The sequence below is a fragment of the Dromaius novaehollandiae genome, chromosome 19 (genome assembly GCF_036370855.1).
Source record: "Dromaius novaehollandiae isolate bDroNov1 chromosome 19, bDroNov1.hap1, whole genome shotgun sequence".
Lineage (NCBI taxonomy): Eukaryota > Metazoa > Chordata > Aves > Casuariiformes > Dromaiidae > Dromaius > Dromaius novaehollandiae.
This window is the reverse complement of record NC_088116.1, coordinates 1,931,408-1,948,712: the sequence shown is the minus strand read 5'-3', so window position 1 is coordinate 1,948,712 and position 17,305 is coordinate 1,931,408. Positions and strand designations below refer to the sequence as shown.

At 38.6% G+C, this 17,305-nt stretch overlaps 1 protein-coding gene across 3 annotated transcripts in view; it reads right to left on the bottom strand.

The window, feature by feature from the left end:
* Window positions 1-514: 514 nt before the first annotated feature.
* NF1 (neurofibromin 1) overlaps window positions 515-17,305 on the bottom strand; it is a 179,053-nt gene continuing 162,262 nt past the window's right edge. For all 3 annotated transcript variants that reach the window (XM_064523066.1, XM_026106924.2, XM_026106931.2), the window contains 5 exons: window positions 16,574-16,674; window positions 15,059-15,201; window positions 14,168-14,214; window positions 13,299-13,515; window positions 515-4,872 (listed from right to left, as the gene is read on the bottom strand). In XM_064523066.1, coding sequence (XP_064379136.1) covers window positions 4,730-4,872; window positions 13,299-13,515; window positions 14,168-14,214; window positions 15,059-15,201; window positions 16,574-16,674 — 651 coding nt within the window. In that variant the 3' untranslated portion in view covers window positions 515-4,729. The remainder of the gene's footprint in view (window positions 4,873-13,298; window positions 13,516-14,167; window positions 14,215-15,058; window positions 15,202-16,573; window positions 16,675-17,305) is intronic.

The window sequence follows — 17,305 nt, the reverse complement described above, 5'->3', positions numbered from 1 at the left end:
CTGACAGTTGAAACTTCAAGCTTCTAAGCTAAAAAAGCCCAAATAGACAAATTATACTGAAATGTTCTTTAAAGACCAAGCAGCTGTTTTATTAAAATATTAAATTTACATTTTAAAAAGAAATATTCTGATTATTTCAGTTATGATAATCTTATTGAAGTGACATGAAATTCATGACAATGGGCATTATTCTGCCTTTGGATAACTGAGTACAGAATTTGGACAATCAGCTTTGCCATTATCTAGAAATGCTCAAGATCACATACAGAGAAAATACACGGTGGAAAGACAAATCCAAGACACTGGATTTCAACTTGATTCTGATTTTTCCCAGAGATAGCAGGTTTTCAGTCCTGGGATTAGGACTGGATCCAAAGCCTGCTGTGATGAGGCCCTTGGTTTAGACCCAAAGAACCAATCCAAATCTCACTGTTCCAAGAAACAGAAAAAGGATTTGAGAAAATACCAATTTTATCCCGAACACAACAAGTCAATGACCTTCGAACAACTTGGAGCAGGTTGAATTTACATTTTACTTCAAAAAAAAGGGAAAGTACATACATGAGGGGAAAATGGGGTGAACAACAATTATCTGAAACCAGGTTTCTACCGTATTCACCTACAGTTACCGACTGCGTTTGAATCAGCAGGGCTCTTGCCAGCTGTCGCACACTTGCTTACAATATGAACAGGATTGTGGATCAAGGAAACATTTTCAAAGTCGAGGCCCAAATGGAAATAGTAAGATATCATACACAGTGTAAGTTTATAATACACAGCATTTTTTTAAATGACATAACGCAACAGCAGGAAGGAGAAGTAGTAGTTAACAGTTACTAACACTAGAATAATCAAATTTGTATGTTATACATATACAGCAACTAACTGCTTTACAAAAAAAGCAAAATAATACAATATATTGTCACATGTATTTACAGTGTAGTAAATATACTTTTCTGTCAAATTTTACACAAAACTATTTACAGGTGAATATACTGCATTAAAAAAAATTGTGGGACCAACACTAAAAGTGACTTTTTGTGGTAAGTTTGTTGCATAACAATAAGACGTGCTTCATTACATTTGAAAAAAAATTAACCTTAGAATGAAACAGAAAAAGCCCTAAAACCTACAACCCAGTTAGGAATAGAGCACTGGAACGCTCCCAAATGCTCAGTCCACAATACTTATTTGAAATGTTTCCTGTTCTTGGAAACCTCATGCACATTAAAGCAGAAACATTGGCATAATTAACAGGTAGGTTATGCACTATTCAAATACTACTGAATTATCTTTAAGTCAGGGAAAATACAAACACAAACAAAATGTTAATCATCTTTACAGTACTTAGCTGTAGTTAGTGTGTAATGGATAACAGGTTCTAAAACAGGGGTGTCAAACATACAGTCCCCATGATGTATTTATATGGTCCACGTTAAAAATCAGATTTTTCTGAATCTGAGTTTTCATTTCAAAATGCACAGATTCCATGGCTGCAGAGCTAATCTTCAAAAACTGATTAGAGTAACCACTGCAATGATGAGTGCCCTGGTCTGCCCTAGCCCTGCCTCAGCCTGCCTGAAACGACGACTCTAAGGTCTGAACTCATGTCTCCCGTTCGCTAGATCAGATTTCAAGCCCACTGATCCTGAAGCATCACCACCAGCAACAAACTGCTGATTACTGTTGTAAATGGAGTAACAGGATGAGGAAAGAAAGCAAGCAGACTGGACTGGGAATCGAGAGTGGTGCTCACAGGAATGAAAGAGAAGGATAGAGAATACTCAAAATAGGAAAAGGGAACAAATAAAGGAGGATGTGAGAAAGAAAACAAAAAGGCAAAATAATAGCAATGGTTATTACAGGGAGCAGGCTTTCTGAGTGATGAATGTGACAGTAAGGCACTGAACAACCAATTACTAACAGAAGTTTAATCATTATAGAAAGGCCATGTTTTCCCCCTTCATCTAAAGAACAAGCTTCCTAACTATTGATACTGGAGATTACTTTGCTGTGTATCTGGGCGTACATGGTCCTGAATATAAACCTTGGCCACAGACTACATATTATACACAAAATTCAGCTCTCTCTTCCTAATGTGTTTGACACCCCTGCTCTAAAATGTTCAGGTCCTCTCACTGAACCCTGCAGTGAAAATATTAAATGACACCCTGTCCCCCCCCTCCCCCCCCCCAAGAAATAGGACAAATCAATTTTGTTGACTTGCTTTATGAGGGTTATCAGTTTTGGTCAGCTAGGACTGAGAGCCTGGAGTAGTTCTAGTTCTCACATGAAAGAATGTTAATTGCTGTCTGTTTTGATTTCACATTACACATTTTAAATAATTTATTAATTCCAATTTAGGGACACCTTTTTTATAGATGCAGTCCAAAATACTGAAAGATACTGAGATGCGCTCAGTCCAAACAAAACTGATTTGGTAATTAATCTGGATTTATTTTTTTAAAGAAAATCTGCTCATAGGTTTTAGTTATTTGTTTCTCCTATCTTTTTCTAACAGTAAATTACCTTTATGGGAGATTCTTTTTTCCTATCTACAGTGAGAACAAATTTTCAGACTTCTACAATTCATTGTCTTCAGCAAAATTGAAAGGGCTGGAATTAGCTTGATTCAACATGATCAAGTGCAAACTGACAGTGATATCAGAGTTGGCTATTACACAATTTGATGTATGAGATGAGAAAGGTTTCTAAATCAGTGACTCTCAAAGTTATACATGCATAGCAGCTTAGAACATGGCACGAGTCACTGCTCTATTCCTAAATTCAGTTCTAGCCTCATAATCCATTTCATAGATTTGTATCAATTCAGTAACCACATTTCTACTGCAGTTCCTACACAATCAATAATAAAAAAATTTGGTTAATTGCACAAGTCTTCATATTTTCCAAGATACCTATTTCAAGATTATTAATTGTAAGTTTTCCTCTTGTTTTGGCAAACTGTTTGCATATTAAGTTTGTGTTCATAGTTTTTCCAGGACTGTAAACAAATTAAAAAAATTAAATTGTTATTTTATGAATCAATACAATAAAGGCATTTTATTTACATAAACATGTTACATTGTTACTGTGTGGATAAATGTGAATTATGTGCTATATCAATAAAATCTGAACAATTAATTGTACCATTCTCTAAATAATTTAGCTGTGGAGTTTGATTTACTGAAAGCCACTAATAAAATTGCACTATAGGATTTTTTTAATATATATATATAGTGGATATAGTTTTTTTTCCTTTAAAGCCACTTATAAATTGTTAATTTCTAACATACAATAGGGATCTGAAACTACGAAGTTTAACTGTTCTTTAGCAGTAGATACACTTAGCCCTAAAATGAGCACCCAGATGACAGGCCCTTTTGTCAGAATTTGTATTTACCTCTGAGATCAAATGTTCTGCACATTTTTAGTCCATAAAGGTAGTATCTGCAGCACTGAGTGCTACATCTTTACACATCATTCAACATAGCAGCATATTATCACAGTCATCCATTGTTAATATACTACTGTAGTTGACAAGTCTTTCACAGTGATAGCAATTTCAGTTTCTTATAACCCCCAAATATGAGTCCTTGCAAACTAAAACCCCTTGAAAGTTCTGCAAGACAGATTTGACTGCAAAAGCCTATACTGATACCAGAAATTGCACTGCAAACATTCAAACGTAACCTGGATTTGACAAAAGTGTCAGTTATCTTTAAATTCATGTACCTTAAGCAAACATTACTGTTTTTATACCATTGCTTGGGCAGCACAAAAGCAGCTTTGCCAAACACAATCTCCCAGAGCTGGAAGTTAACTTCACAAAATTTCCCCCTCCATACCCCAATAGTTATTCTGCCAGGAATTTCTTGAAGGTGCATACTGTTGGGAAGGGTAAAACTAAAGTATATGCTAAATGGAAGAAAGAAGCAATAAATTTTCAACACCACTACAATGACAGCATAGTCAGTTCTTGACGATTTTCCTTCCACTATACAACCTTTTTTAGTGCAGTTAAAGTACAGCAAAAAAACAAGTTTGCTTTGGAAAAAAGCCAGTTTGTCCAGTCTGGTCCATATACAGTCCAAGTATGTGAAGCTATGGTCTGGGGAATGAAGAGACTCATGTGGCCTCCTTGTCCTCTTAAATTTATTGCTAATTACTGGAAATTTAATCTAATCAACCATTTCTGGTTAAGCTCATTGTACTGCGGCTATCATAAGTTTAAGTATGGTAAAAAAAAGTCCACAGCTAAAAATCTTACAGGTTTGAATTAAAACCAGGATTATAGTAATTTCCCCTGGCTCATAAAGCCACTACCTTGAAAGGTGTGCAAACAGGATTAACACTTTCCTTTAAAGGAGAAGCAAACAAGGCATGTAACAGAAGCAAGGGAGAACTGTCTATGAGAAATGGCTTTCGTATTTGGACACGATACGGTACTGCAGCGTTACAGAACTCCTCGCTTCCCTCGGCTACAAGGTCCGTCAGCACCTAGAGACTGTTCTGTCGATGGTTCTGAAACACCGGCTCAAATCAAACACAGAAGAAAAGAAAAGAAGGCATTAAAATTCAGGCAATGCTTCAAGAGTTGATCATCTGGCAACACGGCTGACAGGATGGGAACGTTAAAAATTAAGTGCAGCATCACAACTGGTGGAGGGCTCTTTGCAAAAGCCCACGTCAGTCAGTCTCCAAAAAGAAAAGAAAAGAAAAGAACGCTTCACACAATCTTTTTAATGCTGTGACGTTTGAAACTGCCAGCGCTTCGCTGCTTTTGCACTTGGCTTGCGGAGCCGTGGCGCATCCTCCCGCTGTTGGAGTGTCCGGTGGTGGGCGAGAGCTCCACGTTCTCCTTGTCGATCCCTGAGGGAACACAGGGAGCACAGCGTCACTGGCCGCCGCGGCCCCCCACACCCAGCCGCCCCCCACACCTGGCCGCCCCGGCCCCCCACGCGTGGTCCCCCGCGGCCCGGGCAGCTCCTCCGCCGGGGGAGCGGGCGGCCGAGGCGGGGCAGGAGCACAGAGCGCCCCGCTCTCCAGCGGGGAACTCCTCGGGAGCAGCCCTGGGAGAAGAGGCGAGACTGCACGGCCTGCAATATTTACAAGCGGCTGCTCAGAAACGCAGCGTGTCCAAGCACGGGCTGTCACCGATACTGCCCTATCCCAGAAAACATTTCAGACTCATCCTCCGAACTAGTGCATACGATGGCAGATTTACTAAAATAATAAATTGCAAGTATTTTTAAAATAAGATGCCATACAAAGTCTCTGTTATTGTCTCACAAATGAAGCGTGTGGTATCACTATTTTAGTGCAATGTTGTGTAATACAAAAAAATCATTTTTTCAGGATCAAGTGTGAGTGCCTGTAAATGGTGAAAGCGCAGATTGAATTTGATGTTAGTTTAATCTGGGTCCAAGACTAAAAGATGAAACAACTTGGCTTACAGGCACCAGCTGACATGTTTCAATCCACAATACTTTTCCATGACAAAATGAAAATATATAGGAGTATGAACTGTTTACTCAATTCATCTAGTCACCTGCTAAGCAGAAATAAAAACTTTATTTGATATAGGGAACAGCATACACATTTGTGAATAGAAAGCGGATGGCCAGTCTGATTTAGATGGATGAACCATGAAGATACACTGAATATCTCTGTGCTTGGAACACTGCTAAATTTTATTCTCAGAATATATATTTTTTAAAAGATTCTGTAAATGGGGATTATCTGTTTACTTTAGCCAATGTACATTAAGGATCTGAAGATGCATTTACCTCTTTTGTCTTTCCTCTTTTTTGTTAATTTTCCCTACAGACTCAGTTGAGTAGCAGCATTAAAATTAAGTGCTAACACTAACATATTCCAGCTATTTCAAATTGCACTTTAATAATGCCTGACACGTGGGGCCACCAGGAGAGAATTTTCAGAAGTTTTTGCTCTGTAAAATGCTGAGGAACGTCACATTCTCTTGCTCGTACAATTTGTTTAGTGCACCTTACACTTAAATGTAAAAGCAGCTAAAACACAAACATTTTGAACAGTTGCTAAGCACATGCAGACTAGTGTGTCCCAACGTCTCCTCTATCGCGTGTCCCACGACACCCCCTGGGCAGCAAATCCCACACGCTGAAGAGAGCTGCGGGGCTACGCCTGCTTTTAAATAATCCAGTTATATATATATATATTGCCACTATAACATTAATATACATAATGACAGCAGCATCCGCTCCCGTCCCTGGGGACACGGGCTCCCTGCTCACATGGGCACGCACGCCAACAGGCTTCGTGGCACAATCTACGTGGATACCAGAAAACAAAATACTCTCTCCATTACCCTAAGACGACGTACTTCTGAATTACGAGGAAGGCAACACTAGGGACAAAGCTTGGAAAAATTGGCATTATTGCTTTCCTAAGCCTGCTCTTTCATATCACCTTTTGTGAGAAAGGATTTCTCAGCCAACCAAGAAAGTCCTGCTCTATAAACTGCTGAGAAATAACCAGAGATCCGTACTGAGCAGTTTACAAAGTTACAGCACATTTGAGCAAATGAAGCAAATGTTCACAGTCGAACTCCAGGCACCCACGGAGGGAAGCCCGTCTGCGTACAGCGGGTGGAAAGACAGTGTTCCTAGAGGGACCGGGAGCTCGGCCCAGGCGCCTCACTTTGATGACCTGACCTGCCTTTGGAGGAGACCCCCCTTTCAATAAATACCATCGCTGCAGAGCTCTTGCAGTCACAGGTTCTTGCCCTGACAAGACATCGACAGTCAGAAAGGGTGAAATACTGCTTTCAGGAGCCACTTGATTCCAGCTGAGCTTTGTGTCTAATTAAAATCATATGCAACAGCAATGCAAGAGTTTAATTCCTCTCAGAGTGCAAGCTGTGCCAGGGTATCAGCATATTTAGTTTGTCCTGGGAACAATCCTCTGGCTTAAGGGCTGCAGGTGACTGGCCGGAGGAGATAAAACGTTCACCCAGCACATAAGGGGTTTCCCTCCATCCTCAAAACGTTCACACCAGTATCTGCACTCAGAGGTCATGGAAAGCACTGAATCAAAGTCTCTCTTCCAGAGCCCTTTTTGGCTCTCATTTTGAGAACATCCACTGAACACGTTTTAAGAGCACCCACTGAACAAACTAAAAAGTTTCATGCAAGTTTCTTCTGCCTTTGTATTCCCTGAGAGGCAGAACTGACAGACCGAACATCTGCCTAAACTACAGGCTTCTTCCAGACCAAAATGAGTGTCTGGCATTAAACAGGGGAACAGCTGTGCGAGGAAAGCTCATGTCTGAACCTGCAGAATTCTGTTTTGATGGCAGAAGCCGATTCTTGCTATCAGAGATGATTTCCGGTATACAAAAGTACCCAATCCCCCCTCAATACTGAATCTCTGCGCACGAGCAGAAAGATCAGAGGAAGCGCACAACAGACAAATCAGTAACACCGAGAAGACTCTGCCTCACTGCTGGGAGGAATATGAACTGACAGGTTTATTTTGTACGCATCAGAAGCAGAACTGATGCGGGTTATCACCTGAGAGTTAAACGTCAAAGTGTAGACACCAACTGCAAGGATTGAAATCCTGGCAAATCAAGATTAAAAAAAAAGGATCAATAATTAAGTTTTAAAAAGGAGAACTACAGAAACCGTTTTCTAAGGCTGTTAACAGGAAACACACAAAACAGCTGAGCCTGGAAGTCTTTGCAAGAACTGCCCTCACATAGGCGCAGCTCCACCAAATCAAGGTAGGAGGAGGCTCGCAGAGCACACGGCGAGGCTGAAACCAGGCAGGGTTTACACCCCGGGGCACACACCTTCCTAAGCAGCACTGGAAGTTCCCTGCAGGACAAGGTAACCGTTAGTATGTTGTGCTAAAAGAATCACACTGAACACCCTCACAAGTGAACTGTGTTAGTGTAAACTTCACGCTGACATGACAACACCACGTGAAAGCCTTGGGTTACAGGCCGTTATCCCTAACATCTTAGGGCACAGTCAGTCATTTGCAGATATAAAAACTGAAACTTCCGCTTAATGCTGACGTGCTTCCAGGCAGTTACTGCTTTTGTCCTGATACTACTTAGACATAACCACTCCTGTACCACTACCTCAGTGTAATGGCGCTTCTGCAACACAACGAGTATCTTTGCTGAAGCTTTACTGACCCTCTCACTGCTTACGCTAAGTGTGGGCCATTGGAATGAATAGCATACGGAAAAATATTTTAATGAGAGAGGCTAAAAGTATAATCAACAGCAGAATTTAGGATGCATGACAGTGAATAAAGAGGTTAAGGCAAAATCCTATTCTAAATCATGTCTCCCACAGATTTTTGTCTCATTCATATAAGAAATTCTGTCTCATTTGCATTAGCAAGAGCAGAGAATACTCGCTGCTGTTTCACACAGTTACGGGAACAATTTCCAAAGCCCAGCTGGAAGCTGGCTGTGGGCAGCGCGTCCTTCCCTTCCCTGCGTGGGTGTGATCTCACAAAACCCCGGCTATGATGGGGAGAGGAAGCAACCCACAAGTGGGAGCAAAAAAAAGTCTTCTGCAGCTTTTTCTGACTTCTCCATATAGAAGCAGAAATCAAATGATGTTGATGAATATCCATGTTACTGAGCCTCCATCTGCTACAGTTTAGTCCAACAAACTCATGTCTGTGTTCTGCTGGTGCCTGACTGACGTTAAAGCTGACTACTTATGAATCTAAAGAGGTCAGATGAAATAAATTCTATGTTTTAGTTTAATATCTACAGCAGAAAAATTTCCCATATCAAACTGCCCATTCTCTGTTACCAAATTCATCTTATTCTTAAGGATGTGACTTTCTTTGCCTGCTATATCATCACGTATCATTAGCATCACACAAGAAATGCAACAGCTTAGCACTTACACTGAAGCCATTCCCATGTTTAAAGGATAAGTAAATTACTTCTCATGCCACAAGCCCAACCCTAAAGCAGATCAAGCAGAATCTCGTGCAAATATGATGAAAGTAGAGTGTACCTTGATGAGGAAGCTGCATGAAAACTGCAGATTTAGAGCAAGGCAGAGAAGCTTCACAGACACAGAATGAAAGAAAAAAACGTAAGTGAATAATGCCCATGACAAGGGGAGGGGAAGAGATGATGACAGACAAAACATTCGTAAACAATGATTTTGCCTAGTTCTGTATCCAGAAGCAAGAAATGGAATTTTTTGCATATCTACAATTTAATATATTTCTTACCATAATAAAAAAACTTACTCGGATGAAACTGTTTCTTTAACTCAATGTGATAAAGGAACTCAGCACTGCTAAAACACTTGATTTTCTTGCTCAGTGGTTCTCAGGTCAGGGTAAGCGGATGACCCGCCTGCATCCCTTACTAGTACCACAGCTGCCGTGCTCTGTCAAGAAATCTGTGGTTCACCTTTACTTCATATTCTAGAATTCTTTCACCAGTACTTTTTTTCTTGGTAGACTGTAGGTCTTTCACTACTTACGCTCTCACGCGTGTCAGTATGGTGAGGAAAGAACGGGCTGATGTGCACAGCAATGATAATGCCACCATACCACTAGGCACAATACAAAGTGGCCAGAGCGATTAAATTTTTAATACAATTAAACAGCTTAAAAAGCAAAGCTTGCTCTATGCAAAATTGTAGTGGCTAATATGACAGCTTAAACTAGTGAAAACTGTATGTTGACGAAAGCCAAGCAGTGCAGTGCCAGTGGGATGGAAGTGCAAAATGCAAAGCTCCTGTTGTGACCCGGCCCCCAGTTTGAGAAAGCTGGAGAGCCCGGACCGAATCTCCGGTCCTCTTTCTGTTGAGGCTGCTAAAACAAGGTGAGGACACTCGAGGAATTCAGCAAGACACTAATAAGTAGTAAGGGATGGAGGGAAAATACCACTTAGATTAAGCATTCAGCACAGGCTTTCCTAAAATTGCCATCACTCGAGGCTGTTTCACATTTAGATACCGAGTGTGAAACAGCAACGAAGCTGATCACTGAGCAGCTGCCTTCAGGACACCCATCTTGGCAAAGATGCCTTCAGTTCGGTTATACAAGAAAGGAATCATTAGTAATTTTTTGCCTATATGCAATTTACAGTGTAAATCTGTTTTCTTAATAGATGTCTAAATAAAATGGGATACTTCATTATGCATTTGAAATGCATTTTGTACCGCATTATGCATTTTAAATGTGCAGAAATAAGTTAAGAGATTTAAATGTATCATCTCCTGCACCATGTAATTATCTGCCAAAATTCTTGTTACTAGTGAAGTTTCAGGGGAATAAGCTCCACCTATAAGTTTAATAAAATTACTTAAAAAGAAATAATGTCTAATAATTTAAATATTAGCAGAATAAATAATGCAAAGTCAAGAGTGACAATCCTGCAAACTAGTTTTCAAAGTTTAGAGGAATCCAAGCCTATTCAAATAAGCAATTTTCATAGGTTGAAAAAATTTGTCTTTTTTACTTTCAGCTTTTGAAAAAATCCCAAATCTAGAATAGGTGATAAAATTATTTGAAAATTACACCTGCTTGTTAACCAACAGCTAAATACACTTTTTTTTCTTTCATGTGAACGTCTTGTGATAACGAAGTCCTCCCTTCATAATCACCTGATCTTTGCAATGGTCTTTTAAATTTCTATTTCCATTCAATACATGCATACAGTGGCATAAATGTGTTATTACAGATTCATGAATATCCTGAATCATTTCACAAGTTCACCAGTTCTTCTCTGTTTCCTGAGACGGGACTCTTAACCAGCGCTGGTTAAAATGTGCCTGTTTGTGGAATATTTGCAAGAAATTTTCAACGAGCTGTGTTAATTCCTTCCTCTTAGCTAACAAAGGGGAAAGAATTGAACGTAAAGGGGGAACAAAGAGAGCCATTTGCATAGCATGCTTTTTTTCCCCCAGAATAGGGCCTAATCCTGCATCATCACTTCATCCTTGTGAAAAACTGTCAGAGTTGCCACAGACACTGCACGTGAAATGGAACGCTAGATGCCCACAATGTACTTAGGCTCACAGTGACAGCAGGCTCTACTTTATTTTTTTCTCTTTTTTTTTAAATACCTTTAATTTTATCTCTCTCTCTGTTGTAATATCACAGACAATTTTTAGCTGTACATGGAGCAAGAAGATTTCATTTAAACTACTTTTCTTTTTTTATAACCTTGGTTCTTATCTGTACCTGCACTCTATTAGGGGTAGTTGTTACAGAAATATTTCTAAATACTGCCACTCAAAAATATAACAAGATTGCAATAATTAAATTGCAGCTACTTGCAACCGCTGCTCTTTTGCATCGCTAAAACACTTCCTGAATGGCTTCAAAAGCTAACATCAGTTTTTTAAAAAATCAGTAAAAAAGGCTATGTAACAAGAAAAAAATGAATTCCTGTTATATACCTATTTATAACAAATAATTGACATTGTAAAATGTTAAATAGAATAGCAATCTTTAAAACTTATTCAAACTCATTTTTTACCTGTTCTTACTGCTCAAATACAGTGGGATATTTAAACGGACTAGATGATCTCCAGAGCTTCCTACCCACCTCAGCCATTCTGTGAATGCAACCAGCAAGCCTGTCTCAGGCCAAAATTCTTTTGTTGTTTATTCTCAGGCAGGAATACATAACAAGGAAACAGTACCAAGACCATAATGGTAATAAAGGTCTCCCTGAGGATAAAAAGTGCTTTTAATAAAGTATTAGAGAGAGGTACAACTGTGGAAAACATCCTTCACACTTGGTCTCCTCACTTGGGACAACATTATTTAATATAATAAATCGTTTTGACTTGGAAGAATGCTGGAAAATGAATCCTGTTTTGAGTATATTTAGACGAACAGGCTTCTTAAAATATAATCTTAGAACCCAGCATCAGTATATAAAGAAGGTGATCCCACCAAATTTAAACAATTTCGGTTGGCTTCTCGGATTCTGGAAAATACTTAAAGTTGTAGTCACTTTTCACTGCATTGGAGGGGGAAAAAAACCAAAAAGAAAACACACACTGTTCCCAGAGTACTCAAACACCACAGAGCAATGTCTCACCTCTGCATGTTGAATATTCATTATATTCAACAACAAAACATGCATAGCATCAGTGAGCAAACAGATGATTTGGAAGACCAGATTTCTTGAGTAGAGCCAAGTACAGCGAAGTAGAGCTTATTTTGGGGCTAACAGAAGCCAGTCAACAAGAGAGTCAAAAAGCCCCATCATAAAAACCACACTTTTTAGACCTAAATGCAAGTGGTTACTAACCTACGAACATTCTATTAAGGCTAGAAATAAAACAGATAAAAAGTTGACTAGCTTTCAGAACTGTTGTAGTTAAAACATCATGTAAGAGATATAATACACCATAATTCTCATGAGAAACACGAGCAAAGAATTTCCTCGAGGTATGAGCGAGTAGTCCAAAATCACTTCATGCAGATTTCTTTGACGTATATTGTTTTCTTCCTACATTTAATTTCCCCTAGCTTATGCTCCATATACTATAGTGAATACTTTTTGCTTGCTCTCATTTCTCACCCCTGAAAACCTATGCTGTTAAATTTAACCTCTGCATCTCCCTGCAATTCCCATCTTCCCAAGACAGCCAAGATATTCCATGTTTCTATTCAGTCTTTTGCTGCTTTCGATGACTGTTTTTTCCTGAATGCCTTCATTTTATCACCAGCATATTTTTGGTAATACAGTAGTCTGAACTGACCCAGTATTCCATATGTATCTACAGGAACGCTTTTTTTCTTCAAGGAGGGCTATGACCTCCTTATGGTGCTGCCTATGTAAGTGTATTGGCCTTAAATCATACAGTCAGCTGAAACTGAACCAGCTCTCTTCTGCTGAACGGAGTTCTGGATTATTTCTCCTAATGTGTGCTAGCTTGTAGTACCCAAACAGATATTATTCTCCTTGCAAAATACCATGATTATACATTTATATTTATTAATCTTCTAGGATCCACTGCTGCATATGTTCCATATTAAGATGCAGCTGTTATTCGTTCTGATGCACTTAGTGTTATCTCCTCCATACATAACAACTTGGAAGACAGCTTTTGTGATGGACAAAATCCAACATCTGAAATACCAGTGTAACAGCTTAGTCAACAGTTTAACATTCATTCGACTCAAGAATGCAATGATGCTTGATGCATAAATGTACCCAAGGAGTCGATGAGACTGAGTATTTGGCTAAATAAACACTAAATTCAAGATATTCCCCTTATTTATGTAATATCAGAACAGCTACTGACCTGGGGAGTGCTGGGACGTTGCGAGCGAGGTCATGGAATTGGAAAGGTTAAGGTTAGCAGTAATGCTAAGCTGGCTCTGCACTGCAGGAGGATACGGAGATGTGGGCGTCAGGAGAGATTCTTCACTGGTTTCCTCATCAATTCCAGGCAAATACGTGTCAATCAAGGCATCCAGAAACTTCACTATGAGCTCAGCGTAGTCTGGGATTTGTGTTTGCTGTGGGTAGGGGGAGAAAAAAAGATTGGTTCTTTACTTTCTACTTTTCTGTCATTATGAGCTTTGCCCCAGAACTCATTTAATATTAAACTGATTTTGCCTGAAAACTTTGAAAAGTATTTATGTTAATATCTGTAAAAATCTGATCTTTAAGGTGTACATTTAGTTTAATCGGGAAACCCCAAATCATTTGTAGCTGTAATTTCAGTCACACTAGGAACTACTGAAGTCAGCAAGGAGGAGCAGTTTTATCCACAAGGTGAACAGCCCCAGCTGAACCTCACTAGTTACTAAAAGCAATACTGTGGCCCCAAAGCCTAACGTCCACAACACTGCCTGCTCTGGGCACCTAGTCCTTGCTACAGTGACTAGAGGGAACAAATGGCAGTACAGATGGTCAGTGCTTGATTGATTTGATCTGTTTTAACATAAAATTTATCCTTACGGAATTATCAGTTTTATCAATTCCATAATCCTGTAAACCCCAAGATACATCATCATACAGATTTTCTGAATGGTACTGTATGTCCAGGACCTCTTAGTGAACTTGGAAGCTCTGAAAAAGTTTATTTTCTGGTACCGGGGCACCATGGTACTTTATACAGAGAGCAAAGGTAAAACACTGATAAACATTATAGAATATTGTTCTTACCTTAGAAAATGGGCCAGCAAACCTCCATAACCCATTAAACCCAAAACCTACAACAACAAACTGAATGTTACCACAAAAACACACGTCTTATAATTAATAGAAGACAACCAGAAATCACACATGGTAGGTCACCTGCATTTATTTAAGCATGGAAATGAAGTATTTTGATTTGGGGATGCAAGCATGAGCAACTTTCTGAAATGAGACAACTACACAACACTATTTTATCCAAACCATGTATAAGGTAAAAATGATGGCATTTTAATTTGCATATGAGATACATCAGCTGCAAAAAACTCAGAATTGTCATGCAAGAAATTCTTGGTGATATTTTAGGTGATAAGTTTAGCATATGAATACACATCTCACTTCAAAAATTATGTCAATGTTTACAAGTCTCTCTCTATTATCATCTGTTTCTTATGGATATTCCTGTAAAGTCTTTGGTTAACAGTCACAAAAAATATTTAGGTTTTAAGTGTTTAAGTGTCATATGAAATTGGAGCTGGGGCACTGAAAAACAAATGTTACTCTACAGAATTTACCAATAACACCAGATAATTAAACCAACCCCTAATTTACAAGCCTAATTTAAAATTTCATTTATCACCACCGTTCATGTTTTGTACTGAGTTTCAACTTCTTTTCTACTGTTTACTCATGCAGATGGTGTTATACTTCAATTTTTGATGTGCAGCTGCAACAAGCAGTCTTAACATTCATGTTAGTAGCTGTTTAATATATCAACACTTTTTAATTACTAGGATTCATAAAGTTGAACAGATTCCACATAACAAAACTGATTATTTTGTTAAGGCAGCAATAATTCTGAGACTTTTATTAGTAAATCTAACTTGGAACACAGCAGCGTAAAGAAAGGAAGATACCTACTTTGTAGATAAGAAGTTTGGTATTGGGGTGGAGACTCTTCATGGTAGACAACACTCTGAACAATCCCATGAATTGGATTCAACAAGTTTGGATCCTGGCACAGCGATAAAAGGGTATTGATCTTGGAATCCAATAAATTATGCCTAAAAAAAGAGCAGTGGCTTATTTTTGTTCATTAAATTAAACAAAACTATAGTTCATAACTGACTTTAACGAACAGCTATTAAGGTGGGATTTTCAAAAGCTCCCTGTGATTTTAGAAGCAGAATGCAACTCCTGTGTATGTTCAGTGAGGGCTCTTAAGACAGTGAAGAACTGTAAGAACATAACCCATTAAAGCATTCTCTTTACCTAGCACTGTAAGTTGCAAATATTTTAGTTATTTTCAGCTGAGACATTTTCACTAGATACTTGCACATATTAGAGCTGGAATTTCAAAGCAGCTTCATAAACTTGGGGTGGTACTTGAACTCCTTTGAAAAAATCCAGCTTTAAACATACTGTCTTACTGGAATATGGAATCCCCATGACATTTGATAGTCGGTCTAAGCATACGTAGGAAGGACAGAACAACACACGGTAACTGCACGCCATGACTGAGCTGCAAAAAAAGCATGGGTAGTATTGAGTAGCATTAATACACGCAGTTCAAGCATCCTCTGAGACATCATGAGCTTGCAAGAATTTCCATCATGAGAAAGAGGGCGGTCTAGTCAAGGCTTCCTAATACACTTTTCGGATACAAACTCCAGCTACTTAAAATCGTGATTTCAGTGACTCACACGACTTGCCTGAACTTTGACCATTATTTTATAAAGCCAGAAGAAGCTGGTATTCTTTCTAAATCAGGCACAGGTCAGTTTTAAAAATATACTCAAATTAATACTTGATAGCTGGACTTTGCCAACATGCACTGACTACATTGTGAATACTACTTTTAACTGATATCTGAAGAAATACGTCCACAGAGTATCTTGAACTATACTTCAAATCTGTTTTGATATTCATCTGGGGTACTATTAAAAAAATCCAGATCTGACTGGGGAGAAAGGCTATATTGACTTCTATAGAAACTATTATGAAAACATTAAAATGTAATCTGTTTCTCTGCAGTACCAAATAACTGCTAAAGCCATGCTAAATTGCCAGGCTAGACTAATGGCAGCAATGACACTGAAAGCTTTAGGAGGAAACTGATGGTTGCATAGACAGGCACCCTAGCAACAGCAGTACAGAGCTCTCCCACGCTCTGCCAACCTGCCGAAAAATCTGACACTGAAGAGTACTTGAGTACCATCTGTGGCAGTGATATCTGAGGATGCCTGTTCTAGCGAGAACATTAAATTCATTTAACATAGGGAAAAGGACAATTCTCAAATTGCTACAGAAAATTGTTTCTACAAGGCAAGGATAGTTTTCAGCTACTAACCTACAAATGAATAATTATCTAGGATTAATTTTTTTTTTTTTTTTTTTTAACGGAGTCATCATATAAAGAGAGTTTTAGATACTTACACCACAGGAAAGACCTTTGGGAAGACAACACTGGCTTCTGCTAAATACTCATAAAGAATCCGCTGGTCAAATTCATCAGTAGTGTACTTCACTAGCGTTGCCTGCCACAATGCAAAGGATGAGATCAGCATGCTTCCACTTGAATTTGAGAAGTTATTGGGGAAGGGGGGATTGCTGTTTTTGCTGTAGTTTAAGGTTTTAAGATCTCTGGATTGCAGAAAAGCAGCATTATGAAAGATTATTTTATGTCGTGTTTGGACATAAAGTCAAAGTTTTTTATGTTTATGTGAGAAACAAAAACAGTTGGCAATAGTTTTTATTTTAGCAAATATTTTGGTGCAACCGAGTCTTGTTGAATTATTTCAGGAAGGGAAACTATTGGTGCAGCTGAAGAAAGCACTATCATACCAGAAGCTTTATTACCATTTGCCAAATTTTAAATTGAGTTATGCTGGAATTCCAACAATTTTCATTTCTTAACTTCTAAACTATAACATCCTCTTATTATATAAAGTTAGTGTCTGATATCTCTCTCCCAGGAAAAGGAGACAATTGTAGGAAATGTCTCACAGAAAAACACCAAATAATGAAAATTCAGTATTTGCTCTTACAGACTTTTAAATACATTCCTAAAAGTAATTCCTAGAAAGTTTGAAGAATGGCAAAGAAAGAATACCATTGCACATCACATACTGATTCTGATCCATGCAAATTTAGATATACTGCAATGAA